The sequence below is a fragment of the Oryctolagus cuniculus genome, chromosome 4 (genome assembly GCF_964237555.1).
Source record: "Oryctolagus cuniculus chromosome 4, mOryCun1.1, whole genome shotgun sequence".
NCBI classification, from domain to species: Eukaryota; Metazoa; Chordata; class Mammalia; order Lagomorpha; family Leporidae; genus Oryctolagus; species Oryctolagus cuniculus.
In genome coordinates this window covers 67,078,673-67,094,324 of record NC_091435.1, presented here as the reverse complement: position 1 = coordinate 67,094,324, position 15,652 = coordinate 67,078,673, and the positions used below count along the sequence as shown (strand labels likewise).

General features: G+C 39.0%; 1 protein-coding gene across 8 annotated transcripts in view; it reads right to left on the bottom strand.

Annotated features, from left to right (window-relative positions):
- Positions 1 to 15,652, bottom strand: part of NECTIN3 (nectin cell adhesion molecule 3) — a 146,976-nt gene that overhangs the window by 92,691 nt on the left and 38,633 nt on the right. For 7 of the 8 annotated variants that reach the window (XR_007908884.2, XR_007908883.2, XM_051819060.2 and 4 more), the window contains exons 2-4: positions 11,339 to 11,680; positions 8,214 to 8,510; positions 3,344 to 3,461 (exon numbers count right to left, since the gene is read on the bottom strand). Coding sequence is in view for 6 of the 8 variants with exons in the window: in XM_051819060.2 (XP_051675020.1) it covers positions 3,344 to 3,461; positions 8,214 to 8,510; positions 11,339 to 11,680 (757 nt within the window). In the remaining 2 variants the exon portion in view is untranslated. Of the gene's footprint in view, positions 1 to 3,343; positions 3,462 to 8,213; positions 8,511 to 11,338; positions 11,681 to 14,440; positions 14,469 to 15,652 lie in introns of those variants that run through there. The other variant, XM_070073171.1, reaches the window with a different exon arrangement.

Below are 15,652 nucleotides of genomic sequence, written 5' to 3'. Positions count from 1 at the left end.
TCTGAGTGAGATCCCAGCAGAAAGAACGGGCCATCAAAGAAGCAGGTACCTTTCTCTGAAGGAAGTAGAGAACTTCCACTGTGAATATGGCATTGTCTAAATAAGATTGGAGTTTGTGAACTCAAGAGGCTTCCATAGCCTTGGCAGCTCATGAGTGATTATTAATGTCATAAACAAGTGTCAATTGTTAAATCAACAACGGGAGTCACTGTCCACTTACTCCCCATATAGGATCTCTGTCCTTAATGTTTTTGTACTATGAGAATTAACAGTAAAACTAGCATTCAAACAGTGCTTTATACTTTGTGTGTCTGTGCGGGTACAGTCTGTTGAAATCTTTACTTAGTATATACTAAGTTGATCTTCTGTATATAAAGATAATTGAAAATGAATCTTGATGTGAATGGAATGGGAGAGGGAGCGGAAGATGGGATACTTGCGGGTGGGAGGGAGGTTATGGGGTAAAAAGCTGCTATAATCCAAAAGTTGTACTTTGGAAATTTATATTTATTAAATAAAAGTTTAAAAATAAATAAATAAATATGCTCCCAAGTTTTTAAATCATTAAGTTAATGAAAATTTTTTAACATCAAGAAAATATTCTAAGAACAAAAACAATGTCTAAAAAACATGAAACAGAGAATATTTTACAGTAAATAGGAGTTGTAGTAATAGTAATAGGAAAGAAAAAAAGAGAGTGAATCTATTGAAAAGAAAAGAAAATTACCAAAAGTTGATAAACAGGTCTCAAGACTGAAATAAGGCCCATATACAGAGAAATATGAATGAAAACTTCAGTGTAATAGTTTGAAAATTCATGGATAAAGAGACTAATTACGGACATGCAGTGAATATGCTACAAATGCAAAAGGAGGCAATTACTAGCTACAGGGAAAACAAATAGCTGCAGAGAAAAGAAAACAGAATGCTGGTATACTATTTAGCTCTCAGTACAAAATATTAACCTGCCATAAGGAGTCAAACGGTGATTACAGAGTTTAAGTAAAAGTAAGTTAACCGGGGCTGGCACTGTGCTGTAGTAGGCTAAGTCTCTGCCTGCAGCACCAGCATCCCATACGGGCGCCAGATGGTGTCCCAGCTGCTCCTCTTCCAATCCAGCTCTCTACTATAGCCTGGGAAAACAGTAGAAGATGGCCCAACTGCTTGGGCCCCTGCACCAGTGTGGGAGACCTGGAAGAAGCTCCTGGCTCTTGATCTGCCCAGCTCACGGTGTTGTGGTGATCTGGAAAGTAAACCAGTGGATAGAAGACCTTTCTCTCCCTCTCTCCCACTCTGTCTGTAACTCTGCCTCTCAAATAAATAAATAAATATTCTCCAAAAAAAAAAAAAAAAAAAGGCAAGTTAACCTCATTTGAACTATAAAGGGTAAGAATGTGTATATGGATGTATTTGTGTGTGAAAGGGTGAAAAATATTAATTCTTCATCTATCTAAGAAGTCAACAGACAGAAGGTGTTAAGAACTGGTGAATCACCCTCCAATGGCCACCGCGGCCAGCGCGCTGCGGCTGGTGCACCACGCTGATCTGAGGGCAGGAGCCAGGTGCTTTTCCTGGTCTCCCATGGGGTGCAGGGTGCAAGGACTTGGGCCGTCCTCCACTGCACTCCCTGGCCACAGCAGAGAGCTGGCCTGGAGGAGGGGCAACCGGGACAGAGTCCGGAGCCCCGACCAGGACTAGAACCTGGTGTGCCAGTGCCGCAAGACGGAGGATTAGCCTAGTGAGCCTTGGCGCAGGCCTTTGTGTAGGGTTTAAGGCAGTGGTCTTGCTTCATACCTGCATGCAAAGATTCAATTTTTCCAACATGATCTCCTGAAAAGACTGTCCTTGTTCCAAGGAGTGGTTTTAGCTCATTTGTCAAAGATTAATTGGTTGTAGGTGGGTGGTTCAATTTCTGATGGTTGTATTCATTTCATTGGTACACATGTGTATTTTTGTGGCAGTACCAGGCTATTTTGATTATAATTGCCCTGTAATATGTCTTGAAATCTGGTATTGTGATATCTCTGCCTTTCTTTTTATTGTTGAAGATTGGTTTAGCTATTCAGGGTCTCTTGTGCTTGCATACGAATTTTAGGTTCAGTTTTTCTAGATTTGAGCATGGCTTTGGTGTACTGATTGGTATCACATAAAATCTTAAGTGCTTAAGGTAGTATAGACTTTTTGATATTAATTATTCTAATGCATGAACATGGAAGACTTTTCCATTTTTTGGTGTGTTTTCCTGTATTTCTTTCCTTGATGTTTGGAAATTTTCATTACAGTGATCTTTTACATCCTTGACTAAATTTATCCCAAGGGATTTAAAATTTTTTGTTGGTGTCGTGAATGGCACTGATCTTACAAATTCTTTCCCAGCCATGGCGTTGTTAGTGTATATAAATGCTATTGATTTAAAAAAAAATGTATTTATTTGAAAATCAGAGTTATACACAGAGAGAAGGAGAGGCAGAAAAAGAAATGTCTTCCATCCGCTGGTTCACTCCCCAGTTGGCCACAATGGCTGGAGCTGGACCGATTCGAAGCCAGGAGCCGGGAGCCTCTTCCAGGTCTCCCAAGCCAATGCAGGGGCCCAGGAACTTGGGCCATCTTGTACTGCTTTCCCAGGCCATAGTAGAGAGCTGGATTGGAAGTGGAGCAGCGGGGACACTAACCAGCACCCCTATGGGACACCAACACTGCAGGTGGCGGCTTTACCTGCTATGCCACAGCACTGGCCCCAATCCTATTGATTTTTGTGTGTTGACTTTATTTCCTGTAAATTTGCCAAACTCTCTTATGAGTTCCAATGGTCTTTTAGTGGAGACTATTTTTGCCCCCTATATACAGCATCATGTCATCTGCACACAGGGATATTTTGACTTTGCCCTTTCCAATTTGTACCCCTTTGATTTCTTTTTCTTGCCTAATGGCTCTGGCCAGAACTTCCAGAACTATGTTGAATAGTAATGGTGAGAGTGAACATATTTGTCTGGCTCCAGATCTTAATAAAAATGCTTCCAGCTAGTCCCCACTCAAAAAAAAAAAAAAAAAAAAAAAAAAAAAAAAAAAAAAAAAAACCCTGGTGAATCAAAAAGTAACAATTTAAGATCTAGATTGGTAACTACCAGAAGAAATTGCTAAAATTACTAACATAGTTTCTGAGGAACATAACTGAGGGAGCAGGATGATGGGAGAAGTAGGACAGGAACACACTTTAAATCTCTCATTTAACTGAATTTCTCAGCTATTATAATCATGTGTTACAGCAATAAAAACATTTGAATATACATAAAGAATACTTTTCACTTCTACATAATTTGTCTTTGGAAGTACATAACTTTACCTGCTCCACACAGATTTGAAGGGTGGTGGATTTGCATCAGCATTACACTTCAGATTAACACCTTTTCTTCCTACAAACCAATTTCCATCATACCCTGTTACTGAAACTTCAGGAGCATCTAGAAAATAAATGCATGATAGGACAGATGATCTCTTGTTACATTAAGTGCAATATATAATGATAAAGTATTGACATATTAAACTTTAGAAAAACAGGAATCATTTTTCCTTACTCTAACATGTATATTCAATATACAAAAACTATTCTATAAATATTAGTTGATTAAAAGAATGGACAATGAGTGAGTACTCCAAAACTACACAACTATAACCAAGTATAGTTCTACTTATTAGAGATACCAAATCTAAGAGTATTCATAAGCCTTTAACCAGCAAAAGCAAAATATAGGAAGAGTCCTATTATGAGACATAGGAATACATGAACAAAATAATTAAATAATGAGACAAGATTTTTTTTTAAGTTCCATGTAGTACCAAGTTACAATATAAAACTGTTTAAACAATGAGGTTACACCTCACCCCAGTTAGAATGGCTTACATACAGAAATCAACTAACAAAAGATGCTGGCAAAGATGTGGGGAAAGAGGCACACTAATCCACTGTTGGTGGGAATGCAAACTGGTAAAACCACTATGCAAGACAGTTTGGAAATTCCTCAAAAACCTGAATATAGCCCTACCACCTGACCCAGCCATCCCAATCCTCAGAATTTACCCAAAGGAAATTAAATTGGCAAATAAAAGAGCTATCTGCACCTCAATGTTAATTGCAGCTCAATTCACAATAGCTAAGACATGGAATCACCTTAAATGCCCATCATGGGATATGTACAGTATAGAATACTACACAGCAATGAAAAAAAAATGAAATCTGGTCATTTGCAACAAAATGGAGGAATCTGGAAAACATCATGCTGAGTGAAATAAGCCAGTTCCAAAGGGACAAATACCGTATGTTCTCCCTGATCGGTGACAACTAACTGAGCACCTAAAAGGAAGTGAAACTGACACTATGAGAAACAAAGACTTGATCAGCCCTTGTCATGACTGTTGAGGAACAGCTTACTATTTTATTCTTTTTAGTATTTTCTTGTTCTACTTAATACCATTGGTTTAACTCTTATCCCATTAAGGCAGCATGGACCAATACCATCCTTCTAGTTAAAGTGATCCGTTTAAGTTCATAATTTATCATAAAGATAGGAGTTAGTGTCAAAGGGATCACATAAATAAGACCACTGTCTGCTAATAATAACTGATAGAATTAAAAAGGACAGAACAATGGGAAGTGGGATACACAGCAGATTCGTAGAAAGGCAAATGCCCTAAACAGCATTCTGGCCTCAGATCAGCCCTTAAGGCATTCGGATCTGGCTGAAGAGCCCATGAGAGTATTTTAGGCATGGAAAGCCAAGACACTCTGGCAAAAAAAAAGACCTAAATGAAAGATCTCTGAGTGAGATCTCAGCAGAAAGAACAGGCCATCAAAGAAGGAGGTACCTTTCTCTGAAAAGAGTAGAGAACTTCCACTGTGAATATGGCATTGTCTAAATAAGATTGGAGTTTGTGAACTCAAAAAGCTTCCATAGCCTTGGCAGCTCATGACAAGAGCCTCGAGTGATTACTGACATCACAAGTAAGTGTCAATTGTTAAATCAACAATAGGAGTCACTGTGCACCTACTCCCCATATAGGATCTCTGTCCTTAATGTGTTGCACTATGCAAATTAATGGTAAAACTAGTATTCAAACAATACTTTATACTTTGTATGTCTGTGTGGGTGCAGTCTGCTGAAATTTTTACTTAGTATATACTAAGTTGATCTGTATATAAAGATAATTAAAAATGAATCTTAATGAAAAATGGAATGGGAGAGGGAGTAGGAGATGGAATAGTTTGTGGGTGGGAGGGTGGTTATGGGGGAAAAGCCGCTACAATACAAAACCTGTACTTTCGAAATTTATATTTATTAAATAAAAGTTTAAAAAAAACTGTTTAAAGAAATGTTTAATCTAGAGGAAAAAATCCCTTAAGAAATATCTAGTCAATTACAAAGATTAGATTCTTTATATTACAATTAATTTATAGTCTAGGGTGAGAGGGGCTGGCACTGTGGCGCAGTGCCTGCGGCGCCGATATCCCATATGGATGCCGGTTCTAGTCCCTGCTTGTTCTTCTCCTGATCCGGCTCTCTGCTATGGCCAGGGAAAGCAGTCAAAGACGGCCCAAGCGCTTGGGCCCCTACACCCATGTGGGAAACCCAGAAGAAGCTCCTGGCTCCCGGCTTCAGATCAGTACAGCTCTGGTCATTGTCGCTGTTTGGGGAATGAACCAGCAGATAGAACTTTCTCTCTGTCTCTGCCTCTGTCTATAACTCTACCTTTCAAATAAATTAAATAAAATCTTTAAAAAGCAACAGTTTATGGGGCTATATTGATTTGACACAGACTTCCTAAGACTATCTACTTACAACTGTAGTAAATTATCTGTGGCCTTAACCACACTAAAACATAAACTTCACCTATTCAAATAAACCCAGAAATATTATGACATATGTATAGCACAACTAATTTAATGTGTGATTATCCATACCTACCAGAAATATAAATGTATGCCCACAAACTATAAAGTCCCATACCCAGCATGCATTCAACTATTATTTTGTTTAGCTCCTAATAAGCACCAGGAACTATTCTAGGTGTTTATTAAACATTCAGATTCTGTATTCATAAAATTCACATACTAATAGTAACAGGGGAGGTGATATTTTAATTATTTAATATATTTTAAAAATCTATTTTGAGGGCCAAAAAAGAAAAGAATGTAGGTTAAGAGAGAAGGTAAGAAAAAAGAACTAATTTAGACTGGGAATATTCGTGGGGGAACTCATGAAAGGTGTCACTAACAGTTTCTTGGACATAGTGCAGGGTAAGTAGCACATGAACAAATGAAAGGTTAGAAAAAGAAAAAGTCAGCACTGAACTCTGGCAGAGAAGCTTTATCCACTAAAAAGCAGTTTATTAAGGTAGCATTATCTTAGCGATTTTAAAAAAGAAATGCCTGCATCTTATAAACATCAAGAATTATTGCTTTTCTAACTTAAAATTAGTAAGACTACATGCTGCTGAAAGAACAGTCCAGAGACGGGTTTGCTATAGCCGTTAAGACACCACTTGAGACACCCACATCCCACATTGGAGTGCCTGGGTTCAAGTCCCAGCTCTACTTCCAATTCCAGCTTCCTGCTAATGCACACCACAGTGGCCATCAGGTGATAGCTTAAGTAACTGATTCCTTGATACCCATGTGGGAGACCCAAATGGAGTTCCAGACTCCAGGTTCCACCCTGGTCTAGCCCTTGCTGTTGTGAGCATTTGGGGAAGATACAAGCAGGTAGAAGAGATCTCTCTCTTCCATCCCTCCCTCCCTCCCTATGCCTTTGAACAAAATGCAAATAAATAAAATTCAAATAATTCTTTTCAGCATTGACAAAATACATGGAATGGTAAACATGTTCTTTTAAAAAACAGTCAAGATATCTGTGAGTTTAATCTATTTTTCCTTTCTAAAATTTCACTTATTTCAAAGAGAAGTGAGAGAGAGAAATAACAGTTCCATCTGCTAATTTACTATCCAAATGCCTGTAACAACTAGGGCTAGGCCAGGCCAAAGCCAAGAGCTGGGAACTCAACCTAGGTCTCCCACATGGGTATCAGGGAATCAATTACTTAAACTGTCACCCGATGGCAATTGGAGTGTGCATTAGCAGGAAGCCGAATCAGAAGGGGAGCCAGAACTCAGGCACTCTGAAATGGGAAATGGGCATTTCAAACAGTATCTAAACCATTGTGCCCAACACTTATTCCCAATCTCTTTTTAAAAGAGAGGGAAACCACTAAAATACTCCCAAAGAATATCTCCAAATTTTCAGCAATGAATGTGCAAATATAAGACTATCTCCTTGAACTATGTTCACATGCCTTATAGGTTTCAAAAAAACAGTCATGAGTATTCTAAGAACATTTTAGGAGCAAGCCAATAAATCTAAACCATAGTTTAAAAGCTTAAAAAAAGTATTTATCTAGGACTGCATTCAATCAAATAAAAACTAACAACATTATAAATTACAGAAAATGTCAGTCATTGTTGGAAGTAAGAAAAAAAAATGTAAGAGAAACACTGACAGCACATACTACTGGGATCTGAATTTTATGAGAAAAAAAGGAAAATGCTAACAGTCTGAACAAGTACAGAAAGAAAAAAAAAATTGATTCTCCAGAGAAGTGAATTTGCTTTAGAAGCCATTGCACTAAATGTAATGAACATGTAAGATAATTAAAAATTCTATGGATATATTAAAAAACAAAATAAGAAATAAAACTTCTATAATTTGTACAGTGATGGAAATTACTGCAGAACCTAAATACTTTTCCTAACTATATCTACAGTCTGCCTACTTTTCACTATCCTACCAGCACTATCACCATTTCTTTCCTCTTTTTTAAAAGATTTATTTATTTATTTGAAAGGCAGAGTCAGAGAGAAAAGGATACAAAGATGGAAAGCTTCCATTGGTTCTCTCCCCCAAATGGCCATACAGCCAAGGCTGGGCCAGGCTAAAGCCAGGAGTCTAGTTTCTTCTAGATCTCCCACATGGGTGCAGGGCCCAAGGACTTGGGTCATCCTCAGCTTTCCTGGACACATTAGTAAGGAGCCGGTTTGGAAGAAAAAAACTGTAGGAATATGTGAATCCTAAGCATTCAAACTAAAAATATTTTGATAAGTAAATATATCAACGAAAAATGAAAATACATGACAATTCCAAAAGCAAATGTTACCGTTTACTTACACTGTATATCTAATATGAAAGAGTATCGGATATCCTTCTCCAAGGCTGGATGTTTCACAACACAAGTAATTCGCCTTCCTCTAGCAAATCTAGTTGGAAACAGCTTGTAATGGCTGACAATTGTTGCTGTTTCATTTGGAAAAGAAGTGGTGGTGGATTCCATTTCACCAAGATCTCCTTCCCAGTCAATATGTGCTACTGGTTTTCCAGTGGCTGCAATACAAATGGCTGCTACTGTTTCGTTTCCTCCATCAATTAAAGAATCAGGCCCTTTTAACAGGCTCACAGTGGGTTCAACTGTTTAAAATAAAACGAGAAATTATATTTCAATTAAGAATATATTTACATTCTTCCAAGTCACATTTAGGCATATTTCATAAGCTTAGCAACAAATGCTTATAAATATTCACACACCCACTTTGTTGGGTGATGTCAACATCAACTGCAGTCCAGGACTTAGGATAAACAAGAGGACATTTTAAAATCTGAAAATCAGAAACAGAGAGAAAGGGAAATACAGAGAATGCTATTTCCATCCACTGGTTCATTCCCCAAATGAGCGCCAGAAATTCAATGCAAGTCTCCCACAGGAATAGCATGAACCCAAGTATGTGAGTGATCACCGCTATTTCTCAGAGTCTGTATTAGCAGGAAGCTGGAATCAGAAGCCAAGAGTCTCACCTAGGCACTCTGATGTGGGACACAAGGTTTCCGATTAGTGTCTTAACCACTACACCAAACACCAGTCCCAAGTGGTCAAGATTTTATCTTTAAAGGGATGGCACTCCTTGATACAGATATACATCATTACATAGGGACAGATAAGGGTAATCCAAACTAGCACAGAAAAAATTTCTGAACTGAATCATAGTTTCCTTTACGGGATTAAAGATATCACTACTCTGGAAGGGAAAAAAGAGTGGTATTTATAAAATGTCTCATTTTATAGCAGAAAAATTCAGAGCATGAACATGCAATCTATAGTGAAAGAAAATGTTGAACAAAGCAGTGTCTGACCATATCCACTGGAGATGAAACGTGTTTTTCTTGGCCCAGTGGATAAATCAAAAATTTCATTCAAAACACTACCTTTTCCATCTATAACTTCGCATATACCTAAAAGAAATGATTAGGGCTACTAATTTTGTTCAACTTCTTGTGCTGATACTCACCCTAAAACAGAATGTCACTAACAGTTAAGTTTATTGGAATATACTACCACCTGTCTTTTTTTTTTTTTTTTTTTTTTTTTTTTTTTTTTTTTTTTGACAGGCAGAGTGGACAGTGAGAGAGAGAAACAGAGAGAAAAGTCTTCCCTGGCCGGCGCCCCGGCTCACTAGGCTAATCCTCCGCCTAGCGGCGCCGGCATACCGGGTTCTAGTCCCGGTCGGGGCGCCGGATTCTGTCCCAGTTGCCCCTCTTCCAGGCCAGCTCTCTGCTGTGGCCAGGGAGTGCAGTGGAGGATGGCCCAGGTGCTTGGGCCCTGCACCCCATGGGAGACCAGGAAAAGCACCTGGCTCCTGGCTCCTGGCTCCTGGCTCCTGGCATCGGATCAGCGCGGTGCGCCGGCCGCAGCGGCCATTGGAGGGTGAACCAACGGCAAAGGAAGACCTTTCTCTCTGTCTCTCTCTCTCACTGTCCACTCTGCCTGTCAAAAAAAAAAAAAAAAAAAAAAAGGTCTTCCCTTTGCCGTCGGTTCACCCTCCAATGGCCACCACGGCCAGCGCGCTGCGGCTGGTGCACCGCGCTAATCCGATGGCAGGAGCCAGGTACTTATCCTGGTCTCCCACAGGGTGCAGGGCCCAAGCACTTGGGCCATCCTCTACTGCACTCCCTGGCCACAGCAGAGAGCTGGCCTGGAAGAGGGGCAACCAGGACAGAATCCGGCGCCCGGACGGGGACTAGAACCCGGTGTGCCAGCGCCGCAAGGTGGAGGATTAGCCTAGTGAGCCGCAGCACCAGCCCCACCTGTCTTCTAATGTAAAAAGTTCATCAGCAGGGTAAAGCAACTGTTAACTCTCAGTGTATCCTTCATATCTCCTATTTATCTTGTCACATCTATATAAATTCCTAAGTATTCATTTCACAAATTCTTTAAAAAAATTTATTTATTTACTTGGAAGTAAGTTACAGAGAGAGAGAAAGAGAGATCTTCCAACCTCTGTTTCACTCCCCATGTGGCAACCAACAGCCAGGACTGGGCAAGGCCAAAGCCAGGAGCTTCATCCAATCTCACACATGCGTGACAGTGGCCCAAATAAATGGGTCATCTTCTGCTGCTTTTCCCAGGCGATTCGCAAGGAGCTAGGTCAAAAGTGACACAATCTGGAAACGAACCAGCACCACAGACGATGCCAGCATCACAGGCGGGAGTTTTAATTGCTAAGCCACAATGCCAGCCCTCACTTCATAAATTCTTATGTCAAGTCTATATTTTGTGCATTGAGTTTCTTTTATCTCAATGACATTTTTTTTCCACTTCCAGGATTTCTTATTTTTTTAAAAAAGATTTTATTTATTTATTTGAAAGAGCATTACAGAGAGGGAGAGACAAAAAAGTATTCCATCTGCTGGTTCACTCCCCAGATGGCAGCAATGGGCAGAGTTGGGCCAGGCAGAAGCCAGGAGCTTCTTCTGGGTCTCCCATGCAGGTGCAGGGGCCCAAAGGCTTGGGCCATCTTCTACTGCTTTCACAGGTCATAGCAGAGAGCTGGATCAAAAGAGGAGCAGCTGGGACAGAAACCAGCACCCATATGGGATGCTGGTGCCACAGGCAGAAACTTACCCTACTAAGCCACAGGGCAGGCCCCCAGAATTTCTAATGAATCTTTCAATGCTATCTGTCCTTGACCTGAATCTAATTTTGTTTCATATTTTACTTTAAGAGATTCTTGTTGCTTTAGCCAAAACTACATAGCATTATTTAGGTAAGTAGGAAAATACAGACGAAATTTTTGAGAACTAGAATTATGGAATTTAAAGTCAAAATTTGATAAGTCATATTTGAATTCTTTAATTTTAAACCTAAATTTAGATAAAAATCCAAACATTTTAAATTCTTGCAAAAAAATTTTTTGTTATAATATTCACCAATACCCCCAAAAACACAATTCAAGGACACTTACCTAGCACAGTTACAGTTGTGGAGGACTGCGCATTTCCAAGTGGGAAAGTAACAGCTTTGCATATGTATTTTCCAGAATCAGAGAATCCTATGTTATGTAGAGTAATTGTTGCATCATTAAGTGAATAGTTTTTAAACAAGACTCTTCCCTGATACTCTCCTTGAACAGAGAATCCATATTGAGGATGATGAACTGCAATAGTCTGTGAACTTTTGCCATGTATTTTCTCCCATGAAATTTGTGTTATGGTTTCATTCACTTCAATTAAACACTTCAATGAAACATTCTTTCCCCATACTGCTGTGACATGTGGCTCCACAATAATTGGTCCAGCTAAGGCACCTATGGGGGGAAAAATACCACAGTTAGAAAAAAACTATAGTTGTCAAATGTAAAAAAAGTTATGCTAACATATGAACTCCCTCCCTCCCTCCCTTCCTCTCTTTTTTGATATATATACACATATAAACACAAATGCACACAACTGTTTGACTGAAGAATGAAAAGAAATGAAAAGAGCCAGATGTTCTTTGGGCTGAATGTGAGATCCGAAGAGTGAATATGAAATAAATCAAATATCCTTCAATGTGTATTACAGTGGAAAAAGCACAAAACTGGTACCCTCCCCATCAAGCCTTTCATGAGATTCCAGCCTTGGCTGCCATCCTAACTGTTGCTTTTTGAGACCATGAAGCACGGGATCCAATGGAGCCATGGCTGGATTCTTGACACAAAAATAGAGACTGGTAATAAAAGGATGTCATTTCAGAGGTACTAAGTTTTAGGGTAAACTTTTTACACAGCAATAGATAACTTAATCACTTAAGAACTTTCAAATCAAATACAATACTGTAGGCATTTAGCATCAGCAGTTAAGATATCCTCATCACACATCCAGGTGCCTCAGTTCAATACTCAGCTCTGGCTCCTAACTTCTAACTTTCTACCACTGTAGATACTGGTCAGCAGCAGCGATGGCGCAAGAATTTGGGTTCGTACCACTCAAATGGAAGATCTGCATTGTATTCCTTTTTTCCTAGATTCCAGCTTCAGCCCAGTCCAGCCCTGATGAGAGATCTCTAGCTGTGCCCCACAAATAAATATAAATATTTTTTAAGTACAGGGGTACTTCAGAAAATTAGTTGGAGCTGGCTCTGTGGCGTAGCAGGTGAAGCCACCCATCTGGGTATGCCAAATGGGCACTGGTTGGAGACCAGGCTGCTCCACTTCCAATCCAGCACTGCTGTGGCCTGGGCTGTGGCTGTGGAGGATGGCCCAAGTCCTTGGGCTCCTGCACCAGCGTGGGAGACCTAAAGGAAGCTCCTGGCTACTGGCTCCTGGCTCCTGGCTCCTGGCTTTGGATTGGCTCAGCTCCAGCCATTGCAGCCATTTGGGGAGTAAACTAGGGATAAAGGACCTCTCTCCCTATCTCAGCCTCTGCCTCTCTGTAGCTCTGCCTTTCAAATAAAAAATAAATCTTTAAAGAAAAAAGAGATTGTTGAAAACAGAATTAAAGATAATTTTGGTGAAAAAAAAAACATAAATCCAAGCAGTCCTTTAATAATACACATTTTTCCATGAATTTTTAAAAGACCCCTCATAATACACAGATTTCAAAATTCCAGTACAGAAAAATAAACTTTTAATTTCACTTTCTACAAACTGTTTGAAGTATCTGTATCTTCTTTTGGAGGGTTCCTATAATAAATGCCTCTATAAAATTTTTTTAAAACAGATCAATTTCCAGAAAATATTAATGAAGAAATACTTATATAAATGTGTACTCACTTATTTTCTAATACAGGGTAAAGAAAAAAAAATCCCATAGGCAAAAAAGTTAAAATAACATCGAACTTCTTCCATCTAGCATTTATTTCCTTCCTAACAGCCATGAAGCAACACAATTTATTTTGAAGAAAATCAGACTAATATTCACTGGGAGAAAGGTAGGGTAGGGAAACAGAAAACGAGAGAAAGGAAGGCAGGCAGGGATCCAGGGAAGGGTTAGCTGGCATTGTCATGCAGGGGTTAACCTGCCTCTAGGGAAACCTGCAAATCCTAGTGCCAAGCAGGTTCAAGTCCTAGCAGCTCTGCCTCCAATCCAGCTTCCCCCTAGCACATTTAGAAGACAGCCACCCATGTGGGAGACTCCAATGAAGCTCCTGGCTCCAGGCTTCAGCCTGACTCAAACCTGGCCTTTGAAACCATTTAGGGAGTTACTCAACAAGTGGATGGAATCTGTCTCTCTCTCTCTTTGCTTTTCAAATAAATAAATATTTAAAAAATAATTCATGAATACTATAGCTAATCAAGATGCTGTTCACTAACAAGTACATTAGAAAACATACAAGACGTCCATAGAAAATTTACCACTCACACATAATCTAACAAGAGGAATAATCTTAAGTAAACAAAAAAGTAATAAAAAATGGAAAATTTGTACACAAGAAACAGCTGTCTTTATAGCAAAGTTTTATCTGATTGAAATTTGTAAAGGAATACAAAAGTGCAGAAGTATATATCACTGACAACATAATCAGTGTAGATAAATATTACTTTGAAAATTAATCCGAGGGCACTGTGGCATAGGCAGGTAAAGCAGGTACAGCCGCATCCTGCAGTGCCAGCATCCGCTGGTTCGAGACCCGGCTGCTCTACTTCCAATCCAGCTCTCTGCTATGGCCTGGGAAAGCAGTAGAAGATGGCCCCAGTCCTTGGGCCCCTGCACCCACATGGGAGACCCGGAAGAAGCTGCTGGCTCCTGGCTTTAGATCGGCACAGCCCTGGCCTTTGCGGCCATCTGGGGAGTGAACCAGCGAATGGAAGACCTCTCTCTCTCTCTCTCTCTCTCTCTCTGCATCTTCTTTCTCTGTGTAACTGTGACTTTCAAGTAAAAATAAATTCTTTAAAAAAATTAATCCAAGACATGTGAAAAAGTATTCAAAGTATTACAATCCTGATATTAAACCAGAAAATAGACCATTAGTGCCATGAATTTAAAATTTCCTAATACTATGAAATACCCTATTATGTATCTATAAAAAACACATATTAAGTAGGATTATTTCAAGAATGTAAGAACACTTTTAGAATATACATCACCTTGAAAGCTCATTTGCTGCTGAAAAGGCTTTAGTAAAAGCTAACACTTGCTACCTGATATTTCTTTTTAAATCTAAAAACTGAAAAAAGAAGGGTGCTTAATAATAAAATAAATTTTTCTCAAATTAGTGGTCATCATCACACTAAGATGAAAAAAGAGGCAGGACCACTAAAGAAATGATCACGACAACATTGTGCACAATTAATTACCATTGCTGAACTCAGTCTGGAAATTCAACCCAGTAAAATAAGAAAATGAAACAGTAAAGGTTAAGTATTAAAAAAGCACAGAGACAATTATTATTTGAGAAATCTAATACTCAAAAAGTTCCAGAAGATCAAGCGAAACATTTTAGAATCAATAATATGGCTGGTTTGTGAGACAGGCAAAGTAGATAAGAACAGAGACAATTATTATTTGAGACATCTAATACCCAAAAAATTGAAGATCAAATGAAGCATTTTAGAATCAATAATATGAGATAGGCAAAGTGGATAAGAACTATATATGTATAACCAACATGTTACAATAGGTGATATATTTACAAATTTACTGCAGAAAAGCTTTAATTGGTTTGTGAATAGTAATACTTAAAACACTCATGAATAAAATTGTAAAGAACCTATAAAATAATTTCTAGAATAAAAAGTCATGTCATGTTCCTGGGTGGGAAAATTTATATACCCATATATGTCAGTTTACTCTACTTGAATAAACAAATTCATTACTACACCAGTGAAAATGCTGATTAAAACATTTGGAAAAATAAGACTAAGGGGACTGGCACTGTGGCATAGTGGGTAAAGCCATCACCTACAGTGCTGGTACACTATATGGTCTCCATTTCTGGCTGCTCCACTTCTGATCCAGCTCTCTGCTATGACCTGGGAAAGTCGTAGAAGATGGCCCAAATGCTTGGGCCCCTGAATCTGCATGGGAGAATGGAAGAAGCTCCTGGTTCCTGACTCCGGATCAACCCAGCTACGGCCGCTGCAGCCAATTGGGGAGTGAACCAGCAGATGGAAGATCTCTTTCTGCCTCTTCTCTCTCTGCGTAACTCTTTCAACTAAATAAATCTTAAAAAAATAATAATAACACTAGGGAAAAAAGCCAAGAAATATTTCAAAAACAGTAATAGCCTACTGAAGGGGATGCAAAATATTAAAGTAAAAATAATGAAAAATTTGGCATTAGTATAATAAAATAGTTCA